We start from the raw sequence: 11,862 nt of genomic DNA, 5'->3' as shown, positions 1-11,862 counted from the left end.
TGTCTCCAGCAGGAATGGGCCTACTCACTACCAAAGCCTCACTAATATTACTCTCTCCAGGCCAGCCCCTCCTCTTCTTCTTTGGTACAAAGGAAACACCCAACCATGTGTTAACGCTTCTTTGCCTACCTTCTGTGTACCTGTAATGATTACTCCCAGGTATACCTGAGGAAGAGGTGCACCCTTTCACAGAGAGAAATCTTCGTTTCTCTCCTAGTGAGAACTGGACTCACTCTCTCCCTGAGCATTGGGAGTTGGGGGGAGGGTGCAACTGCTGCCATTGTACAGACCTATCATCTGGCCGGAGTCTTTCAAAAGCTTGAACAGGCCATGACATCAACAATGAGAGCCTTGAATCAGATGGACTCTCTCTCTCTCTGCTGGAGTGGTTCTCCAGGATGAAAGAGCCCTTGACCTAGTAACTGCAGAACCAAGAGGATGTCCTGGGGGAGGAATGTTGTTTCTTTGTCAATGGGTCAAAATGTAAAAAACCCTTAAAGCCCTGTATTATCCTCAAGAACCTTTGTCTTGGTTCCAAAACCCTTGTTTTCATGGCTCTTACCTTATTAGCCCTTTAGTTACGTTTTCATTTCATGCCTGCTCCTTGCCTCAGTTTCTCCAGCGACAGATTACCACCATTGCCAGAATTACCACCAGTCAGGCCATGGTACATTATCAGACCCTAAAACACCCAGATTGATTTTTTTTTTAAGCTCATGATGACACTTCTCCTTTATAAAATAAAACACGGGGTGTTAGAATCGTGCGGAAGAGAGTTACAAGGCAGGTTCACAAATCACACCACCAATTCCTCAATTTATTAGGGGAAGGGGTCACAGAGATCGTCTCTAGATGAGGCAAGAGAGAGAGAGAGGGAAGAAAAGGGGAAAGAGAGAGAAGGGGAAAAGAGAGAAGGGGAAGAGAAAGGGGACACCCCATAGAGAAAGGGGAAAGGGCCAAGAGGCCAGGAGCAAGAGAGAAAAGAGAGAGGACCAAGAGGGGCCAAGAGAGAGACCACTGTTGGGTTGTCCCTTTAAGGGGCAAGGTAACCTCGCCTTCCAGGTGTGGCCACCTGGCTGGTGACACATGATGACATCATAAGTTGCTAGGCAACCCAGAAGCAGGTTTTGTTCCAAAATCCTAACAGGGGGAGCTGTCGGAAGGACCCTGCTGTGAGGTTGCAGTCCTCCTAGCCATTCTGAGCTCTGCATTAAGATGCAGGACTCCCTCCCTGCAGCAGAGGCTCCTGTTCTCTGCCTGACTTCATTTGGAGAGTGTCTCTTAGACGTAGATGCCGATTTCGGTTAATGATAGGAGCGTGCTGTTTAATGCAAATCATACATACTTGAACCAATTATGCACACTTATCCCTGGAGGCCCCCACCCACTCCCCACAGGTATAGAGCCTGTGTTCTCTGGAATTAAATTTGAATCGGCCCCCTGAAGTGCTCACCATCCTTTTCAGCCTTTGTGCCTTGTCTCATGCCCCTCCTGACTTTGTGGGCTGGTGGGAGACAGGCCCCCAGGCAAGAGGAGGACCACACCAACCAAGAAAAGTAACAGCCTTAACAGGAAGCCATGAAGAGAACAAAATTGTGTTAAAAATGCTGAGGGGGTAGCTCTCCACAATTGATGGCTTCTGTTGGGGGTGCGGGAGGGGCAGGCCTCTGAGAGTTTTACCTCACTCCATTGTGTGTATATATAACAGAAATTGCACTTTTGTTTTTATTGGGGGGAGGGCTGGTTTAAAGGATGGGGGGTAAGATGTGAAATTCCCAAAGAATAAAAATGTTGAAGAAAAAAACTTATGTAGATAAATATCAAAATCATACCTCCTTACTTCACAGAAACATACACACTGACAAATTTACTCAAGTAATAAAACTGGAATGAAGCAGTATAGGTATATGTTCTAAAAATCTAGACTCAGAACAGGGGAAACAGTACAACCCATGCAAAGCCTTTCTCTCTAGTCTAGAGAGCAGAAATACCTCATAAGATTAATGTTACCAGTAACACACGAGAAACATTCCAATCATGGTCACACTGCTTTGCTAGAGAATGTTTAATATGCTGTCCTTTGACACTGAAGGAAAATTACAGCAAGTGAAAAACACCAGCTGACACACCCACTGTGTAAGTTAGGTCCAGCTTTCTCCTTTCATTGGCATGAGTGGAAGACTGAGAACACAAACCACAGAGCAGCTGAAGACACTTGAACCCAAGCTCAAAATGAGGACACACTGACTCACAGCAGGGAGACTGGCAACTCTCTCAATGCTGCCAACAGAAAAACAGTCAACTTCTTACAAGAGTAAAATGAGAGCTAGGTGTACTGGCACACACCTTTAATACCAGCACTGGGCAAGAAAAAGCAGGCATACCTCTGGGTTCGAGGCCAGCCTGGTTCCAGTGCTGCAAAGGCTACACAGAGAAACCCTGTCTCGAACAGACTAAATAAATAAACTGAGAGAAAAGGAAATTGAGAAAACCAGTCAGTAGGGCCAGCAAGATATAAGGGGAAGAGCCTGACAACCTGAGCTGTCTCCAGAACCTACAGTGGAAAGAGGCTAATGGACCAGTTGTCCTCTAACCATCTATATCCTACATAACTGTGTCTGTACTCACTCTTTCACAATCTTCAGTCTCTCTTACTCTTACACATAGACAAACACACAGTTTTTAAAAACTGCTAAAAAACTAATCAGTGAGCCAAGTTAAAAAAATATTCTCAAGTTTGCTGGGCATGGTGGCACAAGCCTTTGATCCCAGCAATCAGGGAAGCAGGCAGATTGCTGTGAGTTTGAGGCCAGCCTGGTCTATAAATTGAGTCCTCCCAGAACAGCCAAGGCTAAAAAGATAAACCCTGTCTTGAAAAGTAAAGAAATCTGAAGTTCATCATTAGACAATATCCTGGCTTCTTTAAAACCTAATCCATATTTAAGTTTTAAAGTTTATTAGTTTGTTTTAGGTCATTCATATTTAAGTGCAAGAAATAAGGTACATGTTATCAGATAATCAAATCAGAAAGACCACAAAATGTTTTACTCTTTTAAAACATAATTTGTGTGCAGGTGTTTTGTCTACATGCATGTCTGTGCACTACATGCAAACCTGGTACATTTGGAGGCTGGAGTACAGAGGGTTGTGTACTGCCATGTGGATGATGGGAACCAAACCCAAGTCCTCTGGATGAAGAGCTAGTGCTCCTAACCATGAAGTCATCCTCTCTCTAGCCCCAAATGCTTTGCTTTTGAACTGCTAAATTACGGTGTGAAAAGACCAATTTACGAAACCACGTTTATGGGAAACTGGCTGGTTTTATTATCAATGCCAAACAAGACTTTAAATCAATTAAAATTTTATTGGATTAAACATAAAGTTACTTTTACATTTGTCTACAACCATGATGAACATATGCCTGGTATAAAGACACAGCCTTCTGATAGCCCCAACTATACGATTAGATATATAAAACTACCATAATTACAGATGAGGTAATCAAAGTAAAATAGTTATACTATCTAGAATAAAATAAAATGGAAATAATTTACTCATAATTCATATTTAAATCATCTTTATTTACAAAATACTATCCTGAGAATTATAATTTCATTAAGCTTCAATTTGAGCAAAAATTTAATCACATAAGTAACAGCAGTTACTTAAACTGAAAACGAGAAAAAAATGACTGCCAATGAGACCAGCACCACTGTCAGGTCTCCTGTGTTTCTGCAGGTTCAGCTGCAGGTTCTTTTGAAGGCGGAATCAAGTCTGGGGCACGCTCACTTCTACTTTCAGGATGTGGGAACGGGGGAAAGATCCGAGGTCTTGGAGGAAGGTATGGTGGAAAGCTCCTGGGTGCATACATATTTCTCCCTGTTCAAAGAGATAAAGGACATTGGAAGTTTAAACCCTGTACCATACACCTCCAGTAGCTACTATAGAATACATTCACACCAGAATACTTGATTTCAGAAATTGTCATTGAAAAACATACTTCTTCAAATACATACGATTAATAGGAATATCATTAATTTCAGGTATATTTGTCCTATCTTAGCGTTAAACAAGATCTCAGTACATTCAAGACTTACTCTGAAAGTTTTTCAATGTAGTAAAATTCTTTTTTTTTAAGATTTATTAATGTATTTTATGTATATGAGTACTCTATTTGCATGTATGCTTGCATCACAAAGAAAGCATCAGATCCCATTATAGATGGTTATAAGCCACCATGTAGTTGCTGGGAATTGAACTCAGGACCTCTGGAAGAGCAGCCAGTGCTCTTATCAGCTGAGCCATCTCTCCAGCCCATGATGTTAGATTTTTAAATAAATATGAACACATGGGAACTATTTAGGAAAAAGACTTTACAATACTTTAGTCAGTAATCATTTTTGTTTGTTTGGTTTGGTTTTTTGAGACAGGGTTTCTTTGTGTAGCCTTGGTTGTCCTAGAATCCTTTGTAGACCAGGATGGCCTCAAACTCAGAGAGATCTGCCTGCCTCTGCCTCTTGAGTGCTGGGATAAGAGGCGATTGCCACAGTGCCTGGCTTTAGTCAGTAATCTTGAAACTAAAATATAAGTAATTATTTTAACTAATGGCCCCAATAAATTTCTATCAAATGAAATTAACATAATTTTAATGTCTGTATATTCAGTTGATCTCTGAACTATCACAATACAGTTAAAATTCAAAATTAGCTAAGGTGGATCAAGGTGAAGCCCTGGCTTCCTTTGATGCCATACAAACCCTTTGCCCTCAGAGGTGGTTCTGGTCAGTGTTTATCACAGCAATAGGAAGCAGAGATAAAAGTTTGACACATACATGGACTTTTTAAAAAGCCTACCTGGGAATGGAGGAAGTGGTGGGCCATGGAAGTCCCTTGGTGGAAAATAATCTCGAGGATCTGCATACATGTTTCCTGGAGGTGGTGGGAGGAAAGGGGGAGCCCTTCTCATGAACTGGCTCCTTGGATCCACTGGAAACAATGGGTCTCTGACTGGGGGAAACGGTGGAGGAACAGGTGGAGGAACAAAGCCACCGCCAGCTGCTTTGCACTCAACGTGGGGAGGAGAGTCAGGCACATTTGAGTTCTGTAACAGATTGACAATTGGCAGTCAGTAAAGTGGCTCATTCTCAGATCCTTTCCTGGAACGTCAGGTATGGAAGAAAGTTTATAGGCACCTATGCTGAAAGTGACCCATGACATTCTAGAAAGCCACAGAACAGACTCAGTTTTCCACATCAGCATATGAGCTGCTTGTTATCTATCATAAATATTTTTAACTCAACAGAAAACTTTAAGCATGGTAGTAACAGTCTACCTAGCTCACACTAAAACTCAAGTACGGTTCAAGTGTATCAAAATAAATACTTAAAAAATAAACAGATATACACTGTTGTCAAACATATGAACAACAAAAAAAAGTTAAGATATTGGTATTTTCAAAATGACCAAAAATCAATGTTATATTTTAAAACTAAAATATACTTAAGAATTCAAATCAAATTTCAAGGAAGAACATCTGAAATTGTGTTCAACTAGCACAGTGGCTTTAAACACCACTGAAAAGTTTTGTTGTTGTTGTTGTTTTAGGGGAGCCGTCAAGCTTCTTCCTCTTGTTTTTCGGTTGTTTTATTTACTGTGTCTTTGTCTACATGCATGTCTGCACACTGTGTATGGACATCAGTGTTCTCAGAGGATAGAACAGAGCTTTAGATCCCTTGGGGCTGGAGTTAAGGACAGTTGTGAGCTACCATGCAGGTGCTAGGAATCAAACCCAGGTCCTCTGGGAGAACAGCCAGTGCTCATAATCACCTCTCCAACCCATTATCTCCTTATGTAGACCGCAATGACTTTGAATTCACAATCCTGCCTCAGCCCACCAAAATGCCAGTATTACATGCACCACCAAAACATGGCTTGTGGTTTGTACTATTTCACCATAGGTTACAAGCCAGAAAAGAAACAGTGTTAATGCTAAGCAGAAGTGTATTTTATTAATATATTGATACCACAAAGTAGAACAGTTCTAGCCTTATTCTCATAAAAGCAAGAAACCGATTATATATACATGTGTAGAATTCAATTTCCAATACTTACACCAAGATCATCTTTGGTATCATTTCTACTAGATTCCATTTCTGATGATACTTGCCCATCTAGAAAAAATAAATAAATCAGAGAAAAAAAATCCATGAGTTCTCACTTCATTCCTACACCATTTCCAGATCCAAATGACACTCCCCTTGTTGGGACAGGAGAAAAACTTAACATAAGTATTCCATATTAAGGCTCCAAGAGCAGCCGGAGGCCTGTAAAAATTTCAGTAGAACAGACATTCTTTTGCAGTGCTGTGATGACCTTTCTAGCTGGTTCCTAGGCAATCTTGCTGCAAGGGGGCAGGAGCCCTCTTCCTGTCTTTTCTGTTTGCCCTCCATTCCCTCAGTACACAATATACACTTTTATGAAGTTACTCTATGAATGCACAATGAAAATTTAACTTAATTTTTCTGAATTTTATTCCTAATGTTGTGTAGTTTGATAGCTACAGTAGATACAGAAATATATATATATATATATATTTCCCAACTTCAGTGGGTAGTTGACGGGTGGTTGAAGAGGTCCCAACAAATAGATAAGATCTACTAAATATGAAATGGTTAACTAAGATAACTGATTAAGAATATGAACCCAGATTATTATCCTGTTAGCATTCTATACATCCATTGGCATTTGGTTGCATAATAACCTTGCTGCTAAACAGGATATATGTAAATGGCCTGACAACAATGAGAAGTTAGCCATGGAACAGAGTCCAGTTTATATCCTAAGGAGATATAGTAAACCCTAACTACAGTATCCAAAGTAACTTTAATACAAATTTACAGAACATGCCTCTAATATGAAACAACAAGGAAGGTGTCAAGAGATGGCTCATTGTTTAAGAGCACTGGCTGCTCTTCCATAGGATCTGGGTTCAACTCTCAGCAACCACACAGCAGCTCACAACCATCTATAACTCCATTTCTGGGGATCTGACACCTGTTCTAGCTTCCTCTGGCATCAGGCATGCAAGTGATGCACAGAAATATATGCAGGCAAAACACCCCCACATATAACATAAAAATAATAAAATCTTTTTTAAAAAGACAACAGGAAATTCTAACAGAGGAAATTCAAGAAAGAGATTGTAGCCTTAAGAGCTCTCTGAGGTAGTAATTATATTAGCCTTTTGTTCAATCCCCAGTCCTCTAGACCATCACAACTATTTAATCACATACGCATATAAGTGTGTGTGCAAACATACATACAGTATTTCTTACCCACTTTATCCAAAGAATGCATATTATAGCTTCTGAGTTCTGCTGGTCCAGAAAGTCTACCAGAATTAGAATAAAACCTATCTTGCCTTTGTAGAGCTGGATCAGAATACGGTTGGCCTAGAAAATAAATTTTTAGAATACCTTCATTAACATTGACATTAAGTATAGTTTACTTAGACATTAATGTTTAGAGATTAGATTTAGACATTTCCTCTGCAGCCAAAAATTAAAAACAAAAACTGTGACTAACAGTTTGAAAAAAGTTATACTAACTGCTTTAGTATCAAAAACCTGGCATACTTTGATGGGTTAGAATTTGAATGTTAAATATACAATTACTGTGTATATATAACAAGTTTACATGAAATTTGAATGTTTCAATTACTCATATATATATAACAAATCTACACATGAAATGCTGAAACTAGACAACTTAGAATCTGTGAAAACAGAATCAGATTAAATTTAATTCACCATCAAATTAATAGCAGTACCTCAAGGAAAACATATCAACATGAAAATGCTAAGACACTCAGTGATAAGGAAAAGAAGAGCAAGAAATTCAGTACAACAGCTAACTTGTCAGCACAGCAGAAAGTCACACAGACATCAACCGGGCTCAAATTTTCACTAGCTTCAGAATCTGGGTTTTAGCATTTACTCCATACTGAAGAAAGTTCTGACTTGACAAGCTCACAACTCAGATGAAAGACATCTATGTGCACATGTGCACATACACACGTTTGTATAAAAACTCTATAAACAAGGGCCTCTGAGGCCATTCTCCTTCAGTCACAAGGGTCATTTAGAATGGTAAGATGGTAACTACTAATTCCTGATAGAACATGGCATTCTGGAAGAAATTATAAGTAGTCTATTTCATTCTTGAGATACGATGCCAGACTTTACTAGGTACAATATGCATGTATCAACTCCAAAACTCAACTATGGACATAGACAAAGAAGGTGAAATGTGTGGCTCTCATTATGTATCCTAGTAGTTTTTTGGTTTCTTTTTTTTTTTTGCTTAATTTATACAGTGTTCTGTCTGCACGTACACCTGCGTGCCAGAAGAGGGCACCAGATCTCATCATAAATGGTTGTGAGCTACCATGTAGTTGCTGGGAATTGAACTCAGGACCACTGGAAGAACAGCCAGTATTCTTAAGCCATCTCTCCAGCCCATGTCTTAGTAGTTTTATGCCAACTTGACACAGCTACAGATAACTGAGAGGAGGGAACCTCAATTGAGAAAATGTCTCCATAAGATCAGGCTGAAGGCAAGTCTGTAGGGCACTTTCTTAATTAGTGATTCACCTGTGAGGACCCATCCCATTGTGGGTGGGGCCACCCCTAGGATGTGGTCCTGGGTTCCATAAGAAAGCAGGCAAAGCAAGCCACTGGGAGCAAGCCAGTAAGCAGCATTCTTCTGTGGCCTCTGTGCCAGCTCCTGCCTCTAGGTCCTGCCCTGTCTGAGCTCCTGCCCAGACTTCATTCAGTGATGGACTACAATGTTGTAGTGTAAGCCAAATAAACCATTTCCTCCTCAAGTTGCTTTTGGTCACGTGTTTCATCAAAGCAATAGTAAACCTAACTAAGGTACTATCCTACTACAGACAGTAACAAATAACTTAAAAGTGCCTCTCATGGCCTCATTATGCAGGGGTTCATAATATTAACTCCTAGAATTCAGTGTTAGCTTTGTCACTCCTCTGATTTTACCAGATGGGACTCCCCTGAAACATGTCCTGCACAAACCCAAGGAAACCACCCAGATGAAACAGAGTCAACGGAAAGAATTATATTTAATGAGCTCCCAAGAATAAGGGAATGTGACTAAGGAGAATCCTAAAACTCATTTATACACCTTTTAGATCTTAGCAAAGAGTTGTCTCATGAAAGCAAGGGGTTAACAGAAAGCCATATATCTAAACAGATTGTCCCCTTTTTCTTCAAACATGGGATTAAAAATAAGGATGAAGTAGAAAACCTGAAAACTTAATTAATCCTTAATCAGGTCTCAAGAGACCACATTAGTGTTTTATTTTTTCACATCAGTGTTTTATTTCTAATGTACATCAAAATATCAGAAAATCAAGAGTTTATTCTTTCACAAAATATATACATTTTGCCCTTTACTAACAAAAGCAACCTATTCCTTAAATCTGGGTCTTATCGTGGCAGATACTAGACAAAACAATGTTGATCTCAATATAGTAAATGTTCTTAGAGTTTACTGGGAACAAAAATCAGTAAATACAATGTGGCTGATTTTTAGACATTCACTTTTGTGTGTGTGTGTATGTGTGTGTCCATATGCCATGAAATGAGTGTGGAGGTTCAAAAGTCATCTTTCAGGAGTCAGTTCTCTCCTTATACCATGTGGGTGTCAAGGACTAAACACAAGTTTTCAAGCTTGTTAGTTAGCACCCTTAACTCCTAGTAAGTGGACGGTTTTTTAAGAAAGGTATATGCTGGGAGGGTGGGATTGGGAGGGGAGAAGGGAGGGGCTTATGGGGGGATGCAGAATGAATAAAGTGTAATTGATGAAAAATTAAAAAAAAAAAAAGAACAATACACGGTCTCTCCAGCAAAAAAAAATAAAAAAAAAAGAAAGGTATATGCAAGTAACATGGGAAGCAGACTATCAATTATAATTGGAGTAAAAATTAAATGGGGTCAAAAGAGCTTTACTAAACTTGTTTGCTTGATATAGCTCATCAGTAACCTGCACTGCTGAAGACACAGCATAGTTCTGCTATAGGACAGAGAGAACTATCTGACCTGAAAACTTCTTCCCTGAAGGCTCACTTTTACAGTATCAGAAGGTACAGTGGTCCTCTAGAGAAGAAAAGTTACCAACGGAAGCACTGATGGATCTTGCATACTACAATAACAACCTTCCAGAAAGATGCACCCACTGGCCCAACAGTGCCATGATTCTTTTGGGGGTAACCAACCATTTTCTATTTGAATTTGAGGATTGCTTCAGAGGAGGGAATTCATGCAAAGTACTGCTCAAAAGGAGGTCATGGTCCCTAGAGGGGAACCTACAGCTGTTGTTTTACTAAATGGATGTTATCAAAAAGAAGCCAAGTCAAACACTGCTCCAGTCAAATGGCTCTATGATGGGGCAAGTGAAGCAGAAGCCTCACCCAAAAGATAAGCCAGGCACCCCCGGTGAGAGAGGCCTGAGCATCTTAAGCTAGTACAGACCCACAGTGTTCACAAGACTCAAACAGAACTGCAGGTTTTGGTGAGACAGTGATTGTCCTAGCAGGAGTCAACAAGAGAAAGAAATCCCACTCTGTTACTCTGAAATGATTTGGAGGGTGAAGGCTGAGCACCATCTTGAGAGAAAAACCTAAAAAAAACAGAGCTAACTTGGGGGACTAAGAACAGAGATCAACCACAAATCAAGAAGCCTGAATTAAACCAGCGATGATCAGTATGAGAAAACCCTATGAAACGACTGTGACAAGCTGAAAAGTATATGCAGCAAGAGGCTCAGCTCCAGACACAAGCAAAAGCTCAGCCTCGGGAGCCCTCAAAGTGCTGTTCTTGGCATCTTGTTCTTGGCTCTGCACTTGGTATCCGCAGATGCATCCCATCTACAGGCAAGCCACACCTGGGAAGTCCGCAAAGTAGAAGCACGTCCTGTGCTGCACACATCTCAGTAAGGCAGCTGCCCTCCTCACTCCCAAGGGGAGATACCCGCCAGCCAGAACACTGGTCACCCAGGAAGTATCTGAGGAGTCTCCTGAAAGGCAGGAGAACCTGCAGGACAATTGCTGAGAGTTCAAGTAGCAGCAGAAAGAGAATTTTAACATCTATGTTTGCGAACATATGCATATATAGTTTAAATCTTTCAATATATATAACTAAATTCTTGGCAAGAAATGTTGCTAAGATAACGATGGAGATTTTTATCTTTTAGCTCTACATCCTCACATTATTCAGATTTTCAAAAATAAACATGTATTACTTTTATAAGAAATAAAAACAATTGAGAAAAGCTTTCTATGTCACCTCCAAATATTCTTTTTAAGACTTAAAAGACTCACTCTTGTTTCTAAAATATATCATGATTTTTAAGACAAGAAACGCATACAGCCCTCTTTCCTTCCATCATTATGTTTCCCCCACATAAGATGTCTTGCAAATATGAACAGTGACTTATCTTCACACACCTGGGGGCAGGGCTATCATCCTCCGGTCTTGTTCCCATGGAGGTGACAGGGACCTGTCGGAAGGTGCTCTAGGAGCATCAGATAACCTGTCATAGCCCGAGTCTCTTCTTTCAGTGTTCATCTGATGGTCTAGAAGATTTTCAGGACCTCGTGAGCCTAATTAAAGAAAACACAAACTTTCCTTATCTCACACAAAAGACCTATCATCAAATAAAATCAAGACATTGTTTAAAAGCAAATACAAATCCAAAGCTTCTCTAGGATAGATTTAGATTATAATTCTACCAAAACCATTTCTAAGAAATGGGAAAATAATCTTATAATGTGCATAAACAAATA

The 11,862-nt window shown here is 40.0% G+C and overlaps 1 protein-coding gene across 21 annotated transcripts in view; it reads right to left on the bottom strand.

Annotated features, from left to right (window-relative positions):
• Window positions 1-3,344: 3,344 nt before the first annotated feature.
• Window positions 3,345-11,862, bottom strand: part of Mia2 (MIA SH3 domain ER export factor 2) — a 93,473-nt gene continuing 84,955 nt past the window's right edge. For all 21 annotated transcript variants that reach the window (XM_060387545.1, XM_060387546.1, XM_060387549.1 and 18 more), the window contains 5 exons: window positions 11,524-11,679; window positions 7,334-7,450; window positions 6,111-6,169; window positions 4,854-5,100; window positions 3,345-3,879 (listed from right to left, as the gene is read on the bottom strand). In XM_060387545.1, coding sequence (XP_060243528.1) covers window positions 3,716-3,879; window positions 4,854-5,100; window positions 6,111-6,169; window positions 7,334-7,450; window positions 11,524-11,679 — 743 coding nt within the window. In that variant the 3' untranslated portion in view covers window positions 3,345-3,715. The remainder of the gene's footprint in view (window positions 3,880-4,853; window positions 5,101-6,110; window positions 6,170-7,333; window positions 7,451-11,523; window positions 11,680-11,862) is intronic.

The sequence above is a fragment of the Meriones unguiculatus genome, chromosome 7 (assembly GCF_030254825.1).
Source record: "Meriones unguiculatus strain TT.TT164.6M chromosome 7, Bangor_MerUng_6.1, whole genome shotgun sequence".
NCBI classification, from domain to species: Eukaryota; Metazoa; Chordata; class Mammalia; order Rodentia; family Muridae; genus Meriones; species Meriones unguiculatus.
The sequence above is the reverse complement of the archived record's forward strand: the minus strand, read 5'-3'. Positions and strand labels throughout refer to the sequence as shown.